At 40.2% G+C, this 17,478-nt stretch overlaps 4 protein-coding genes and 1 pseudogene across 5 annotated transcripts; 2 read left to right on the top strand and 3 right to left on the bottom strand.

Moving 5' to 3' along the window:
• Positions 1-4,353: 4,353 nt before the first annotated feature.
• On the bottom strand, positions 4,354-6,784 carry GCK72_003563 (uncharacterized protein; the record flags this gene model as incomplete). Its single annotated transcript, XM_003107402.2, has 4 exons — positions 4,354-4,543; positions 5,279-5,506; positions 5,904-6,061; positions 6,713-6,784. 4 exons carry the CDS (start codon positions 6,782-6,784, stop codon positions 4,354-4,356), a joined length of 648 nt encoding a protein of 215 aa, XP_003107450.1.
• Positions 6,785-8,474: 1,690 nt separating this feature from the next.
• On the bottom strand, positions 8,475-14,065 carry GCK72_003560 (uncharacterized protein; the record flags this gene model as incomplete). Its single annotated transcript, XM_003107464.2, has 8 exons — positions 8,475-8,543; positions 8,992-9,117; positions 9,164-9,369; positions 9,594-9,896; positions 10,419-10,989; positions 11,628-12,700; positions 13,161-13,815; positions 13,919-14,065. 8 exons carry the CDS (start codon positions 14,063-14,065, stop codon positions 8,475-8,477), a joined length of 3,150 nt encoding a protein of 1,049 aa, XP_003107512.2.
• Positions 9,465-12,566, top strand: GCK72_003562 (annotated as a pseudogene). The gene is made up of 4 exons: positions 9,465-9,538; positions 9,720-9,905; positions 10,395-10,743; positions 12,234-12,566. Coding segments are annotated over exons 1-4 (942 nt in total).
• On the top strand, positions 12,946-13,911 carry GCK72_003561 (uncharacterized protein; the record flags this gene model as incomplete). The annotated part of the gene is made up of 2 exons (XM_053724123.1): positions 12,946-12,985; positions 13,097-13,911. The coding sequence occupies 2 exons, from the start codon at positions 12,946-12,948 to the stop codon at positions 13,909-13,911; spliced, it is 855 nt and encodes a 284-aa protein (XP_053592768.1).
• A 1,061-nt stretch (positions 14,066-15,126) lies between the features above and the next one.
• GCK72_003559 (uncharacterized protein) lies at positions 15,127-17,277 on the bottom strand (the record flags this gene model as incomplete). Its single annotated transcript, XM_003107353.2, has 7 exons — positions 15,127-15,187; positions 15,576-15,674; positions 15,784-15,928; positions 15,977-16,238; positions 16,740-16,867; positions 16,914-17,050; positions 17,210-17,277. 7 exons carry the CDS (start codon positions 17,275-17,277, stop codon positions 15,127-15,129), a joined length of 900 nt encoding a protein of 299 aa, XP_003107401.2.
• Positions 17,278-17,478: the final 201 nt, after the last annotated feature.

Below are 17,478 nucleotides of genomic sequence, written 5' to 3'. Positions count from 1 at the left end.
GGAGAAAAGGAAATTATTTGGAAAATGGCACACTTAGTTTGACAGCTGGTGTTATTATGGAAATTGTGGAGGTACATCTCTACACCTAAACTGAAAGAAATCACCTATTTTTATTGGCTGGCGCGTCTACAAACATTTTCTCCAGTAAGCTGCCTTGATAGAGACAAAACTGTGGTTTCTAAAAACTCACCCAAAAATTATGGTACAGACTGAATTCAACAAAGGTGATCGCCTTCCATGGTTCAACCTAGCTTTGGAATGCCGGATAGGTTAAACCAAAGGAGCCAGATCAGTTTCGAAGGTCTGTTCATGAATACATATTCAGAATAAAATAGTTGGTCCCTGATATTACGAGACATCGTGAATAGAAGACGAACAAGCTTGAAGGATGTTTGTGTGGAGGGAGTATAAAATCATCCACTTGAAAATCTGTCTGAGTGACACCGTTGCGTAGCGACTCTAAAGAATACAAAGTCTATTTTTGAACAACGGAGAGCCACTCGGTACCGTGCCAAGTTGAGCAGTCTCGCTCAGCAACAGACACATAGAGGACTACCTCGTGATGAGTGAATGAAAGCACGAGAATTGGAGAGACATTCAGAAAACCCATAAAATGGAGTTGGTTTCTATAACAACAGTGCACTCATGTGTGTTAGAAATAGATACATTTGGCAGATATAATACGCCTTCTTCATTTCCGAGAGCTCTTGTGACTTTTTTTGTAGCAGAGAGATTTAAGCTCCTTTTTTTACTGAAAAAAGCTTACTGCTCATCTGGAATTTCTAGTATGACAGTAGTTCTGGATTTTTCGGTACATCATCTTGTAGAATTGTAGGCGACCGACGTTTTTATTGTTAACCGCATTAGTCGTTCATGATTTATACAAGTGTAATTTGGCTAAACATTTCCTGTCTGACTTTCTGACTGTAGAGTTGTCCCTATTTTGTTTCAGAACGATACTAAAACGTGCATTTCGAATCTGAGTCTCTTACTCTCGATATCCCTGCTGGGCTGATTTTCATTTTTTGAACAAATCCCTAGCTACTATGAGCAACTAAAATCTAAACAGATGTAATAAAAAAGCCCTGCTCAAATTGCTCAATTCATTTTACATAACAATTTTATTACGGCTAATTATACCTATCAAACTAGCTTATGCATATTGTCATAACTTTTGCTCTGGTTTTTATGACAAAATTAGGTCGCGAATGGGTAAAACGTTTATTTCAAGCCAATTCAAAATTTATACTTGTTGTAGGAAACCAATTAGAAGTCAGACAGCGTTCAGATATTTTAGTTCGTTGACTGATGTCCCGTACAAACATTGCAAGATGTCACTGTGTTAAACTTTTTCATGAATTAAATTAACAAATTTGACGCGCATAAATACGCCAAGTTCCAAGATGGCTTTCTTCGATATTTCCTTTTTCCTTTTAAGAATATGTAACTTAACCAATAACCTACCTCCGAAAATGGAAAAAAGATATTCGACACCAAAAGAGGTAACCTATGCCCAGTACAAACTAAGTTCTCAATGATTAGTTTTGGACTGGAGGATAGGACCTACTTCGGTGGTCTTTTAGGTTGGATTAGGAATGTATAGTAGTAGAGTAGTAGCAGCTGCAGTAATACTAAATTATATTCATACCAGTGAACACCGTATCTAGATATAGCCTCATATACGTACGAGTGTCCTCATTAAAACAGCTCAGCGAGCCGTGCTATATACAGGATTAGTATCATAAGACGAGGCGATGGAGGTCAAAGAAATGTTGCTATGGAAACACGTACTCGCGTGTGAAAGGTATAATCTCCTCCCACTTTCTTATTACATCTGCTCATTTTCTCAGAAATTTCTCTGGCTTTGTTGATTGGCTCTGTTGAATTCTCTTGAAATTTTTGAGCTAGGCGTTGGTATGATCTGAATAGAAAGACCACATATCTTCTAGTTAAAGTTTTCTCTGCGTCGCTCAGTTTCACACGCTATTCTTTTTGTTTCAGTGTTTAGAACGCAGTTGTAAAGGTATTTATCATTTTTGATATCAAATTTTGGAGACTACGAATTTTTTGAGCCCTCACAATCCCGGTAGATAGCTTAAATCTCAGCTCTATTCCTAGTACACATTCATGGCTCCAATTTACAAAAAGATCTCCTAATTAGAGGGTACAACCGACCTTTTACATGACACACTAAGAGCCTCGCTCGTATTTCACAAGAACCGAGAAGTCTTCTTACGTTTTTACACGACAAATAGGATTCAAAAGGAAAAATTCAGTGGAGGGTATTTACTGCATTACTATTTGAAATTTCTAAATATTGGTATTCCTATTCCTGTATGTGTATCTATTATATTTATAACACAGGTATAGTTCATTCTACTATATGCCGGCAATGTGGTGACGAAGCTCCCCACACTGCGACTCGTCTATTGAAGAAATAGTGGCAGTTCGCGAGCTTCGAGACCACGTTTTGGGTCTGCATTATTGGTTTTTCATTTGGGCAATCGTTTGATTGTAATGACACAAAGATTTTTTATTAGATTCCGAATCGTCGGGATTCTGAAACAGAAGTCTTATTGGATAAACTTTCTGCAGGCGTGAAGCGAAACTCAAGACAAACACAGTGTATGAATCAAAAAAATTCGACAACTTCTGAAAGTCCAATAGAGCGGATTTATATTAAGCCTAAGATTTGATTTCAACCATCCGTACTACCTATGCTACTTACCACGTTTAGGATAAAAGCAGTTACAGTAAGTTTATCCCAGCTTACTCGGAAGATCTCCCAGAGCATACAGTAGTCAGTCAACCTATACTAGATCATGTTAGTCTTTGTAGGAAGTTCACAGAAAACGCGCTCAACGGAACTCGTGGGAAAAAGTGAAATAGCATAGCGCCGCGCTGTCACTGAAAACATGTGTAACAGGAACAAACTATCATTTTTTCGATCCTCAGTTACAAATATGGCAAATTCTGAGTTTAAGAAAGTAAGAAAATTGATTATCATCTAAATATTATTGTCCACATTTTCAGGACCATCCCCACCGATATTCTATTCTAATAGCCTTCTGGAGTCGTCTACCTCTCGTGATATTTACCAAGACCTATTCTTCATCACTACCATCACCTATTCCTATGCAAATGCTCTATAACAATGCGTCGTGTCCATTCCCATTCCCTATCTATTCGACCCACACAACTCTATCTATTCCTCTCTATAACCCTGCAGGCGGCCTGATGCCATCTTTCATCAACTTCCACTCGTTCACATGACAAAAAACAGTGGCAGTGTTGAAAGACGTCATCAGGTTTGTTTTACTTAAAGCTTGCATATTCGACTAATAACTCTGGCGCGTCTTTGGCCCGTTTTTCTCAGGTGAGCTAAAAAACGCTGTAGAGGTTGGTCTAATTTAAAATCGAGAAAAAACTCACACTTGTCAAGGCCCGGCCTCAAAAAAAGAACCAAGTTTTCTCGACATTTTTAAATTGAAATTTTTCGTCGAAAATGTGAACATTTTTTGATGATTTTCAGAATTTCTATTAATTCTGAAACATAGTCGAAAATGTGACTGTTTCGGAGAAGGAAATTCAAAAAATTAGAAAACTTTTGAGTTTCGATTTTTGGCGCCAATTATCCGGGTGTTGACAAGAATGGAGAAGTAGCAGGTATTTCATCACCTCTCCACCTACCCTTAAACGCGCCCAAGGCATCACAGAAGAATTTCGAAAGATTTCGAAATAAATATATTTATCTGGTGATTTATTAATTAGGGAGATCTTCGATAAGTTTTCAGAAACGGATGAATTTTAGATTCTGTGAGAGAAAAAGAAAAAATGTGGAAAAAAGAGAAAAAAGAGAAAGATATGGGGACAGTGGGGGACGGGTGGTGTGGGAAACAGGAATAAAGAATCAGAAGGTGAGTAATACAGAAGAAATGATGACAATTGTAGAGAGGGGGAGAGGAAAGTGCGCTCTATTGATAGGAGGTTGTTTTCAGGGGATGGGAACACTGATTCTGATGATAAATGGGTATTGTGTTATATATCATTGAAAAACTGAGAATTTGATGATTTCGAATATATAAATCTTTTTTGAATAAGCTCACTAAGTTTTGAGAAAACAAAGTCAGAAGTTTGGTAATTTCAACCACGGCTATCTACAGTACCAGTGCACTTCCTCAGTTAAGCCTCATCTCTTATTAACGACTTGAAAAGTGAAATTTATAAAATTCTGTAGTTTGTATTATGCAATTAACTATCTAAATTAGTAAGTAAATACGTTTTGCGACAGCTAATGTCACAAAACGTTCCCAAAAAGCCCAGAAAGAATCAAAGGGAAATTGTCAAGAGTCTCTAACAATTAGCACAATAGGAGTTGGTCGCATTCGGATCTCCATCCAGACTGACTCCACGGCACTCGGATAGTGGAAGTGACGACGTTTCGACAGATTGTTGGATTCGTTGCATTACCAGGTCAAGGAGACAGTCCACGGATTTTTCGACGTTCACGGCGGTGCTAGCAGAGGTCTCGAAGTATGGGAGGCTGGAAATGAATCAAGTAATCTTTCAGTTTTTAATAATTTTTGAGATACCAGCGCTTTTAAAGTAGCCGTGTAGTGTGAATTGAAAAAAAAATTTGAAAGCATGTCACAACATGTGTCGTTTTCTAGATGGATAAAACAAACATATTGTAGTTAACCTTTTTTAAGTAGGTGTTTTACTAGGAAAGGTCAGAGCCAGTGTGTAGTTTTAGGATGTGACCTATGCTATTGGAAAGCCGAGAAAACGCTGATTTTAATTGTATATTCAGTTTTTGCTTTCGAAGATTAAAGTTCGAAAAAAGGTTGGACTATATTATCGGCGGCGTGATGTGAGGAAGGGTGTGCTAAGGTAATAATTTGTCATTTTCCAAAACTTTGATTTCGTTTTTCTCGGATACTAGGCCTCGAGGGCAAAAACTGAATATATATTTGGAATCAGCGTTTTCTCAGCTTTCTAATGACATAGATAACTTCAAACTGACTCTATGACCTTCCCTGGTTAGTTTTTGATGCCAACTTTTGTTGTTTGTAGTTTGTTTTGTGTCTGGGGTGCCTAGTACGCGGTCGGTATATTTAGTCAATTTCTAAATTCAGTCCTTAGATTGTACTTATAGACATCTTTTGTGTGCATGTTTTTTAGATTCTCACTGTAAATCCCAGACAATGCGATCTCTAACCACGATTCTAGTACGCTTCGACATTTTTTCCTCCGTCCCAGTTCTTAAACATTGTCTTACCCCAACTGATCCGCCAACTGCTTAGCACGTGCGGTGCTAACCTGTCTCCGATTCTCCAAATCCGCCTTATTTCCACAGATGATAATGTCCGGTTGCTCACAATAAGCGTGCACTTTCAACTGAGACAACCAGTCTCTGATATTCAAGAACGATTGCTCATTCGTGATATCAAATATCAGAATGAATCCCATCGCGTCACGGAAGAAGGCTGTCGTCAGAGAGCGGAATCTGAAAATAGACACATTCTTTGAATTTTTCTAGACGCTGACAATAATTCGTACATATAATTTTTCAAATAATTGTAGGTGTCTAGACATACTCCCTAAGGGATGACAAGGATTACGGTAGTTTTGATCTACGATGCTATAGGGTAGCGCGCTTTGACTCGATGATTCTGTGAGGTTTATCGATCCTTCTGGGGCGCGATTGGCGCTTTTTTTGTAACATAAGGTTTGTTTGGTTAGGCGTCAAAGGCGCGCCAGATAATCGAAGTTTTCTGGAAACGTGTGATTTTCGACGCTTAAATAAGATTTGGCTGATGATTCTGTAAGTTCTAAGGCTTCAGTGTCCTGATAACGCGCTACAAGTGCTCCAGTTTTGTAGTATCTGTAGTCTCCCAACTAACCTCTCCTGTCCTGCGGTATCCCACAACTGGAGCAAAACCCGCTGGCCACGCCCACCGAACCCGCCACGTGAACTCTTGTAAACCACTTTTTTCTCCTTGAAATCGATTCCGACTGTCGAGATGAATTGGCCGGTGAATGTGTTGTCTGTGTAGCGGTGCTGGAAATGGGGAATAAATTTTAATCATTTATTTTAATTATCCAGGACTACATTTTTGTAGTTGACAACTTTTTGATAGCTCCGCCCACTTTTGAGATACACGCAGTCTAACTTACAATGACAATTTTGTCAATGTAAATTGCCAGTGTAAATTGAGGAATATTGTTTGAGATTCCGTCACGCTCTCAGGAGTGGACAGTTGGTTTAAAATTTTAGCTAGTTTTGTAGAGAAAACCGAGAGCTACATTTTTTTAGTTGAAAACTTTTTGTTAGCTCCGCCCAGTTTTGAGATACACGCGCTTGAAGTTGAGGTACTCAATATAGGGAGGTGCAAACTTTTGTATCTCAAAAGTGGGCGGAGCTAACAAACAGTTTTCAACTAAAAAAATGTAGCTCTTGATTTGATCTACTCATCCATTCAAATTTCAGAACTGGTTAAGTATACTGTAACACTCAGGTGCTGACCCCACCCAAGTTATCCTCTCTTAGGCCTTCCCTAGGTAACTTTAAGTCACAGCTAGCCATCTTTAAAGGCGCATATCCCAAAAGTGGGCGGAGCTATCAAAAATTCATCAACTACAAAAATATAGCCCTATTTTTACTCTAACCACTTATACTAATCCGTACTCTAATCCCCTTTTTCTTACTCACCAAGAACGACGTTTTTCCGACTCCCGAGTCTCCAAGTGCGAGAAATTTGATGAGATAGTCGTAGTCTCCCATCCTTAATTGGTTTCAATTTTCAGGTGAAAAAATCACTAATTGGAAAATTTGAGAAAAAAAGAGAAACGAAACGAAAAGAAAACTGAGCTTTTCTCATTTAGAAGACTCAAAGGGGAGAGGAAAAGTTAGAAGTGGGCGGAGGCGCCGAGACTCCGCCCACTTAATCTAATTTTTCTCTCTCAGAGCTTCCAAAAGAAGAAGAGTAAGAGGAGGGACTAATTCGATTTTATTCAAAAACTCAGGGAGAGAGAGAGTGTGTGAGATGGAGAGGGGGAAAGAAAATGAGAGAGAATTATGGAAATGTCAGGTGACACGTGGAATGAAGAATGAAGAGTTTAAGAAACAAGACTACAAACTACAAAACAACTCTAAATAAAGCATTGAAATTGAAAAGGCGCCAAAGGTGTGCCAGACAGAATTTCATATTTGTTCAGAATCTATTAACCTTCGAGAAACGCGTCAAAAGCAAGCCAGATTTTCAATTCCAATATTTGAGAACCTGAATTTTTCGAAATTCTGAAAAACGCATCAAACACACTACAAACTACATATTTTTCTGAAAATCCTTGATATGGAGAAACGCGTCAAACTTGCGCCAGACAGTTTTTCAGAAGAATCTGAAAACGCGTGGAAGGCACGCCAGACATCTGTTTTCCCGCATTCTGAACTCCTTTTCTAGACAAAAATCTGAAAAACGCGCCAAAGACACGCCAGCCGGATCGAAAAAGTGATTTTCACGACTTTTCTGATACGACAGGGGCACCATTGACGCGTTTTGAGAGTCTGAATCTCGCAGAGACTCAATAAAAGCTTCAGAAAACGATTATTTGGTTTGAAAAAAGGGCGAAAAGAGTCAGGAAGACAGAAATGAGTCTCCTTCTTCTACTAGTAGTAGTCGTCGTTGGTTCTCTTTGCCCCGTGTGAGAGAGAGGCCTTCTTCTTCTTCTTCTTCTTCCTAGCATCCAGGGCACACGACACGACGTTATCGATTCCCGCCTTCTCCGCTTCTCCTTTTTTGGAGAAAAATGGAGAAACGGAGCGAAGGGGGCCCCGTTTTCTCCCTCACTCTCTCCATTTCTTGATTATTTAGTGTGGAGTTTCTCTGCGTCTCTCTATCTCTATCTTCTGGAGCTAAGAAGAGAGAGAGAAGAGAGACGCAGAGAAATCAGAGTTTTTCGAAATGGAGAGGAGTGAGGAGCAAAGCGGTGTGGAAGAGGGGGGCAACGAAACGAAAAATTCCCATCCCAGGGAATAATTTATTTCGTCCGAGCAGCTATCCGAGCTAAAAATCGGGAGCCAAAAAAAATTTTGGTTTTTTGGCTCTCGGTGGGAAAATGGGGGTGTTTTGGCTTTTTGACTTGACTTCTTGTTGGGGGAGCCAAATTAGAGAAAAAGGGGCTGAAAACAATGGGAGGGGGAATTTTACTATTACTACCGAAAGCAGAAGAAAAAGAGAAAACCGGCGAACATTTCAGACAGAAAAAGCAGTGAAAACAATGATAAATAAACCGGAGGAGTTGACAGAGACACATACAAAAATCGATACGTTACATTTATATGTGGAAAACTATAAAGGGGAGAAAACAAGGAGGGAAAACGAGGGAAATGGTGGGAAACAAACAATAAAATATTTGAATATATAGTGGAGAGGGAAACGAATGAATTAATTAACAAGAAAAAAGAACGGAAATTAGTTAAGAGCTTTGAGTTGGGCGATTGCAGCCGTGATGTTCTCGATTTCCTTTTCCAGGGAGGCTTTCTGAAAGAATTGAAAGAGATTTTATGGGAAAAAAGGGCTTTTATGTAAAAATTGGAGGTTTTTTGATTGAAAAACTGCTGATTTTCAGAAGTTTTGTGGCTAGAAAACGCGTTCACCAGCTATTTGAAATGGATTGGCAACCATTGGACGTCTTTTCTAGCCGATTTCAGTTCAAATTGTCGTGAAAATACAGAAATTTCTATTTAATTCAAAAATACTATAACATTTTCAGCCTTTTCTTGGACAATTTTACGAAGAAGAATTTGGAATAGGTTTTATGAAAAAAAAAGTTTTTGATAGAAAAACGTAGAAAAATGTTGATTTTCAGAAGTCGCCAGGTTGGGGTATCTTTGACACCTTTTCTAGCCGATTACAGTGGTAAAAATACCGAAATTTCTAATTCTTCCAGAAGTTCTCTAAAATTTTGTGCTAATTCTCGGACGATTACCTTCTCCTGATCACGAGCACGAATTCCGGATGGAACCTTCTGTTCGTAGTCGGCAACCGATTGAATATCCGAGATCTTCTTCACTGAAATCTGGTTCTTTTGCAATTTAGCTCCGAGCTTCTCGATCTGAAAATACATTTTTATATCATCTCCTGAATTCCATCTATCGCACCTCCTTTTCAGTATCGATAATCCCAGTGAGATTAATATAGACTTGACAGCGACTTCCACACGCGATATGGGCGGAACCCTTCTCGATTTTATCACTTTCAGATTTCGAGAGAATTGTGACGGATTTACTCCATGTGAGGGTGGCGAGGAGTGGGGCGAGGTCTCGAAGCATTTCTTGGTCTTCGTTGGTTTCCGAGAGGATTTGGACTGGAATAATGGAATAAATTTAATGAAGAAAAGATAGGGCGTTTCGCCCCATTTGAGGTGAAAATTGCTGAAAAATTGCGATTTTCAGTCAAAAGATGGCCGATTTCCGTTATCCGAAAATTTCAATTTCTAGCTATAGAGACATCTGGACTTTCAGCCATACAGATAGGTATGTGGAATATGGGTGAAAATATGCTATTTTCTGATTCTTCACGAAAACTTACTGCTAATCTTAGTCCTTGCTGTCAAATCATAATCCGCTCTTAACGATCGGACCTTTCCAACAACTTCCTTGGCGAACTCAAACGCCGCCTCCAACTTCTCATCCTGATACTTCTCATATCTCTCAGTCAATGGATATTGAGCAACAATGATCGATGGAGACGAGTAATCCGAATCGGCGAGTCGCGGAAGACGTTGCCACAGCTCTTCGGAGATGAATGGCATCAATGGAGAGATCAGACGGAGACCAGTGTCAACGCAGAGGTGGAGCACGGAGATGGCGATTTGGCGGAGGTCGGCGTTGTCTGGAAATAGTTATATGATAGAGGTTATGAGTGGCTCATTTTACTGTTTTTATGGGGAAAAATAAGCAAAATCTAAACTTTGTACTAGAAAACGCGGAAAAGTTCTGAGGAAAAGCGTCGACTGCGAGCCATTCAGCAAACTACAAACTACACTTTTTCTGAAAATCCTAGATATGGGAAACGCGTCAAACGTGCACCAGACAGTTTTTCAGAAGAATCTGAAAACGCGTAGAAAGCACGCCAGAAAAGTGTTTTTCCACATTCTGAACTTCATTTCTAGGATTTTCTGGCTACGATTTTCCACTGAAATCTGAAAAATGCGCCAAAGACACTCCAGCTGATTCGCGTTGACTGTCAAATTATTGTTTGAAAACGCGCTAAAGGCAAGCCAGACAGTCAGCAACTAAATTTCAGTGATCTGGAACGCCTTTGACAAAATATGAATCAATTTTACAGCTAAAAACGCCAAGATTTAGAGACAAATGAGTCTATTTTCAGATGCTTAGCCCCTCGATTACACACCTCCATAGAGAACTGGCTTAATAGCCTCAATGTAGACATCACAGAAGTCGTACAACCAGAAATTATAGGTGACAGTGGTTGCCTGTGTGAAATTGTACACCTTCAACGTCTCGTTCGTCTCCTTAACAGCCTTGGCCAACTTCGAGAGAATCCATTTATCGGTGGGCGTGGCTTTGGAGAGATCAATGTTGAAAGATGGCTTCTGATCGGGTTTCTCGGCGAATTGATTGAGGGAGAAACGGACGGCTTGCCAGATTTTATTACAGAAGAATCGATATCCCTGGACACGGAGAACATCCAAATTGATGTCTCTTCCCTGGGAAGTGTAAGCGAGAAGAGCGAAACGAAGAGCGTCGACACCGCATTCTGGAATTCCATCTGGATAGTCACGTGCTTGTCCCGCCTTCGCAACGACAATCTCTTTCTCGTCAAGATTTCCCGAGAGTAATTGGGATTGAAGTCCTTCGAGAGTGACTCCACGAATGACGTCGAGTGGATCGATGACGTTTCCGAGTGATTTTGACATCTTACGGCCGTGAGCGTCTCGAATCATTGCGTGGAGGAGGATCTCCTGGAAATTGATTAAATTATTCGAGGGTTTATAGGAAAAAAAGGCAAAAATCTCCATTTTCAGATCTCCTCGTTAAAAATAGCGCCAAAGACACGCCAGGCAAGCTAGAGGTGTCTGGCGTGTCTCTGACGCGAATGTTGATTTTAAAATTTGCACCAGGCAATTTTTCAGACGCTAAAAACTCCTACGCCTCACAAGAGCTTGTGAACTTGAAAGCTCGTACATAGAAGGAACGCCAGACGTGTGTTCTTTCACATTCTGAACTTATTTTCTAGACCAAAATCTAAAACAACGCGTCAAAGACACTCAAGACGGGTTGAAAACGGGATTTTTCTAATACGCCTCGCGCACCATTGACGCGTTTTAAGAGTCCGAAGCTCGTCAAGATGAAGTGAAGCGCAATAAAAACTTTGATGTTGGATTTGTGGTTTTATAGAAAAAAAAAGACAAATATATCACTTTTCGACAATTTTCCATTAAAAATAGCACTAAAGACATGCCAGACAAGCTGTTTCCAGTGTCTGGCGTGTCTTTGATGCGATTTTGTTGTTAAAATAGATATTTTTTATATAAAAACCTATAATCCAGAAGCCTTGCACACTTTTGACGCTTATTTTTGAACTGATTTCAAGCCAAACCTTGAACGGAAGTTTTCCAGTCAGCTCTTGTGCCATAAACACCATTCTAGCGACCCAGAAGAAGAGAATATCGTGTCCAGTCTCCAACACAGCCGACGGGAAGAATAAATCCATATCCTTGGTGTTATCAGGCCATCCAAACACGGCGAACGGCCACATTCCCGATGAGAACCAAGTATCCAACACATCCTCATCCCATTTCAACAAAATCTCCGCTTCTGGGACTTGGAACTTCTTCGCCGCCTTCTGACGAGCCTCCTGCTCAGTTCTCGCCGACACCCAATAGTTCTCCTCTGGCAACGGTTGCTCCCGCCCATCGGCAAAGCTCACAAAGTACGCAGGAATTCTGTGTCCCCACCAGAGCTGTCGGGAGATGCACCAATCACGGCTAGCTTCGAGCCATCGGTTCCACGTGGCTTTATGGAATTCCGGGATGATTTGAAGGTCTCCGTTGGCGACAGCGGCGACCGCTTTCTCGGCCATATGAGAGCACTTTACGTACCACTGGGGTTTAAGGATTGGCTCAATGACATCTTTGGAGCGAGAGCATGTTGGAACAACCATCGGGTTATCCTCTTTTCCTCTATACAAACCCTTTTCTTTCAGCGCTTCGATAACAGCATTTCTCGCATCGAACCGTTTCATTCCAGAGAATTGTCCGCATCCATTGGAAATCAGACCGTCATCCGTAATACAATTATGGAATGGAAGATTCTGACGGATTCCAACCTCATAATCGTTGTGATCGTGTGCTGGAGTGATCTTGACGGCTCCAGTTCCGAATTCCATCTCAACGAACGAATCGGCAAAGATCGGAAGTTCGCGGGAAGCAATGAACGGATGAATACACTTCTTTCCAACCAAATGCTTGTATCTCTGATCGTCTGGATGCACGGCGATTCCAGAATCTCCCAACATTGTCTCGATACGTGTCGTTGAGACGACAATCTCCTCATCGGATCCCTCGATTTTGTAGGCGAACGAGTTGAGCACTCCGAACTCGACTTTTTGCTCGTATCCCGGGACGGCGATGAGTGTGGAGCCGGTCAGGTCCTTCTTGTCGACTTCGATGTCTGAAAATGTAGAAATTCGGTGAGAAAGTATAAAATTTGGGGAGCAAAATTTGAAATTTCGGGTGTCCAAATGTGTCTGGGGCGTCTCTGGCGCCTAATTTGCGAATTATAGGTGATATTAGCAGATTTTGTGCAAAAATTATTCTTAATCCTGAAAAATCGGGTCATTAAGCTAATTCAGTCAATTTTTCTTTAATATCGATGTCTGAAAATGAGGAAAATTGAGGTTTTTTCGGTGAGGAAGTATGGATAACTTGAGTGAAAAAATGAAATTTTCGGGCATCCGTAAGTCTGGAGGCGCTCTGACGCCTAAGATTTTCCGCTTAAAATCACTGAGAATCGTATACAACATTTCAAAGCGAGGAGTAAAGTTTTCTCATTTTTGCAAATTTTCAGAGGTTTTCAGTCTATTTTCTCTAATATCTGGTTGTTTTTCGTCTATTTTCTCACAACTACACACCAGAAATGGCGGATCTCAATGCACAACTCCAGTTGACCAATCGATTCGATCTGTAGATAGTTCCCGACTCGTGCATCCGAATGAATGCCTCTGTGACAGCACGACACATCTTCGGATCCATCGTGAACACAGCTCGATCCCAGTCGACAGACGCTCCCAACTTGCGGAATTGATCATAGATGACGTCTCCCTTCTCGTTCTTCCAATGCCACACCTCCTGATTGAATCTGTCACGTCCCAAATCGTGACGAGTCAATCCACGTTCACGTTTCAGTCGTTTCTCGACGACGACCTGTGTGGCGATTCCAGCGTGATCACATCCTGGATTGAAGAGTGTTCTCTTTCCATGCATTCGATTGAATCGAGTGATCGTATCCTCGACAGTCGTTGCCAACGCGTGTCCGACATGAAGAGTTCCTGTCACATTTGGAGGTGGGATACAGATGACGAACGACTCCGGATTGGCGCCTGGATGCAACTTATCAATGTATTCTGGCTTGAAGTATCCTTCTTTCTCCCACCACGAATACCACGCGGATTCTACGTAGCTTGGCGAGTATGCGGATGGAATATCGGAGGAGATGTCCTTCTTGAGTCCCGGAGCAGTGTTATCCACAGGAACTGCAGTGGCGGCTGGGTCCTTTTTGGCTTTGGCCTGGAAATACCGAAAATTTCAAAGAATCGCTCGAAAGTTACAGCTTTTTTATCAAAATCCCTGAGATTTTCGAGTTTTCTACCAGAGAAAATTTAAAATTTACCTCTTTAGCAGGCTTATCACTGGCTGCTGCCTTGGCCTTCTGCTCAGCCAACTTCTTTTGTTTCTCCTCGAACTTGGCGATTTTCGCCGCCTTCTCGGCTTCTTTTTTCAGTTCTTTTTCAGTTTTCGGGCGATTTGCGTCCGCCATGATTTTTTGGTTACCTGGAAGAAAAAATAGGATGATTAAGGTGAAAAAAATGAGACAAGTAAAAAAGAGGGAAAAGTGAAGAATGGAAAATAATTCAACGAGTTTTCAGTTTTAACTTAAAATCTCGTCGAATCGGAGAAAATTCATAGAATTTAGCTTGAAAAACAATAATTCTATTCAGAAGCACCATTTTCATATTAAAAAAACCCAAAAATGTGAGATTATGCCAAAAAGAAAAATTTTCACAAATCAGCCAGTTTAGGACTGAAATTCCCAGTGATTTGACGGAAAATTATGGTCGAATGCTTGAAAAACCGATAATTCGAGGTTTAAGCTTAATTTTCATAACAAAAATCAGGAAAGATATGAAAAATTGACTGAGAAAACCTGAAAACTAAAATAAAAATCACCAAAAAAATAAATTTTCCACTGAGTCTGCAGTATTGCGTGAGCGTGTCAATGTACCACACCTTACGACACTTTGGAGGAGTACGGTCAAAAATCAACAGGAAATGTGAATAAAGCATTGCTATTTCAGATTTAGCTGGATTTTAATTTGAATAAACAAAAGCAAATCGGGAAAATTATTAAAAATGAATAAAGAAGCAATTCTGAGTCGATTCATATGTCGATTCCTTATAAATTCAGCCTTTCCAATTTCGCAATTTTAGATTTGAGTCATATTGCGTCAGATTGGCATGAACTACGTGTAAACAAGCGTGCTTTCGAACGGAGAGTGACGTTTATGAGGCCAAGCCGGGTGTTTTGAATGAATGAGTTGTTTTGCACCCGTTTGGCGCGTTTCTGGACTAATTGGAGGTACAGAAGTAGGTCAAATCAAGGATTAGGCATAAAAACATGACTAAAAAGGTTAAAATGTCTGGGACACTGATTTTTGTGAAAAAAAACTGAAAACCTGCAATGTTTCTCCTTTCTTTCAGAAAAAACCCCAAACGCGCCTCAGGAACGTCAGATTTTGATTTCTCTGAACAAACTGTGTTAAAGATCAAAAAGTGTTGTAAAAACTTAATTTATTACAGAATATGAAAATGATTAATTATTTAAATTTTACTCGGTTGAACTTTGTAGATCAGTGCTTCTTGGGATGTCGACATTATGAGTCTGGAAAATTAATTTTTGAAAGATTTTAAACAATTTAAAACACACTTTAACAAATCCACATTAAATAACAACAAAAATTTCGAGTTTTCTATTCAAATCAGTAAGATGTCGATTGAGGAGCACGCGCTTCTAGAGCAGTTTGTAGATATGCGCATGATGTGAGTTTGTGGGTTGTTTGCTTAGAAATTATATTGACTGTTTAGATAAAATCTAGCTCTACATTTTTGTAGTTGACAACTATTCGATAGCTATTTACGCTTTTGAGATATGCGCCTTGAAAGATAGGAAGCTAGGGACAGAGATACAGAGAAGCGAGAGCGTCTCGTTCTCTGCGATCTCTTTGCTTCGGGTGCAAATGTTTGAGGGTTTTTGGGCTCCAATAACTCACTTTCCATCTCTCGACCATAATCTTCCATGAATCAAACTTCTGTGGTTGGAGTTGGCTACACATTCCTGTTCGTATAGAATCCAGTCGTTTATGTCAAATCTGGAAATTGAGAGGACTTGCTAATTGAGCTAATGAACAAAGAACTGCTGCATTAATACCAGAAATCCGAACTAACAGACACACAGACAAACTCCTGCAGAAAACTCACTCATACTGATGGATCCAGGCCGAATGATCCATAGAAGTTTGCAGTTTAAACATTTTATCATTGAAACACAATGCTCCAGTAGTCACCAATTCCAAATCGGATAAGTACACAATAGTTGCATGTCTCAACATGTAGTCGGATTTATCTGTAAGATTTCGGGTCTACTCAGCCAACATGAGCTTGCTAAACTCACCAACAGGAATCTTATACCTAATCCATAGATATTGTTTCTGGTTGACTCCTCCTGTTCCATGTAAGAACATATTCAAGTCAGCTGGTCGGATTTCGAGACTTGGTGCCATTCTCTCAGTGACCTGTCCTCGTAATTCACGGGCGTCAAATCCTTCAGCAACTTTTTGATGTCTCCCAGAGATATTGCTGATTAACCCATCGGGTCCTGGTACATGTGCCGGGAATTCTGGAGTGAGGGAGAAGGTGTCTTTGACGCTGGCTAGCTGGAAACAGGTATACGGTTAGTGTAAGTGAGAGGCTAACTAGAGAAGGTCTTGGAGAAATAAGTGTCCTATATTTTTGGAGAGCTGAGAAAACGCTGGTTCCACACACGTATTCAGTTTTTGCTCTCGAGACCTGGTATTCAAGAAAAATGAATTGTGTTTTTCGTGCAGCTTTAGGAAAAAAAAGTCAAATTTTTTCAACAAAATTTGTAGGATTGAAAACAATTTTGCGTCTTCTTTTAAAATCGTTCTAACACTATGTAATCTTAAACTAATTTTAAGGTATTATTATAGTTTTGAAGATCTTGGTTTGGTTTTTCATTATAAACTGCGTTTTAAAGTACTTGGAGGCTTAGACCTCAAGCTTTACGTCTAAAAAGGTAATGATCCTCTACTTTCCCAAACTTTGACCTCGTTTTTGTCGAATACCAGACCTCGAGGGCAAAAACTGAATATATATTCGGAATCAGCGTTTTCTGAGCTCTCCAATCAATAATATACCTTCTGCAATGAAAACTCCGCCAAATGAATAACTTTCCCGTGTTGAACAGCTTCAACATATCGGATTGCAAAGTTCCGCCCGTTTCGAATTATCTTTACATTGTAGGTGATAGGAATCGATTCCTCGCCTGGAAGGAAATTTCAGTCCATATTTAGACCACTCCCATTACTCACCTCCTCTAATAAAATAACAATGCACTGCGTGTACATAGAAACCTTCCGGAGCAGTATAATAGGCGGCTGACATTGCTTGAGCCAATACATGTCCACCAAAAACACGGGCGGCTGGATGCTCCGAGTCACATTCACCGCTAAAAATGTATTCGTCTCAAAAAGTCTTCTAGAACCTTTAACAGTTTGGTTTACCTATTCATATCAAACTATAATAAGAAAACGCGCCGCGGGCACGCCAGTGAGTTTTTAGGGGAAAAATATGTTCTGAACAACGAATTCAGCCAAAAAAAACTTACATATAAGTGAGATCATCGATTTTCTTCAGTCGTCTCCACTCGCGGACCATTTTTCCTTCTTCTTCCATTTAGAAAGTAAGGAAGTACCTATAAATAATGAATTGAACAAAATGGGGAGACTGCGGGGGGTACATGAACTATGGTGACTATGTTGTAGCCTGGTGATAAGGAGAGACGCAGACACTGATAGTGAAATCATGAACAGTTTTTTCTGAATGCATTGTGTAGCCTGTGATGAGTAGACTACAATGGAACGTAGTGATCTGGAA

Source organism: Caenorhabditis remanei, chromosome I (assembly GCF_010183535.1).
Source record: "Caenorhabditis remanei strain PX506 chromosome I, whole genome shotgun sequence".
Classification (NCBI taxonomy): Eukaryota; Metazoa; Nematoda; class Chromadorea; order Rhabditida; family Rhabditidae; genus Caenorhabditis; species Caenorhabditis remanei.
Note: the sequence above shows the minus strand (reverse complement) of the source record. Positions and strands in the feature narration are given on the sequence as shown.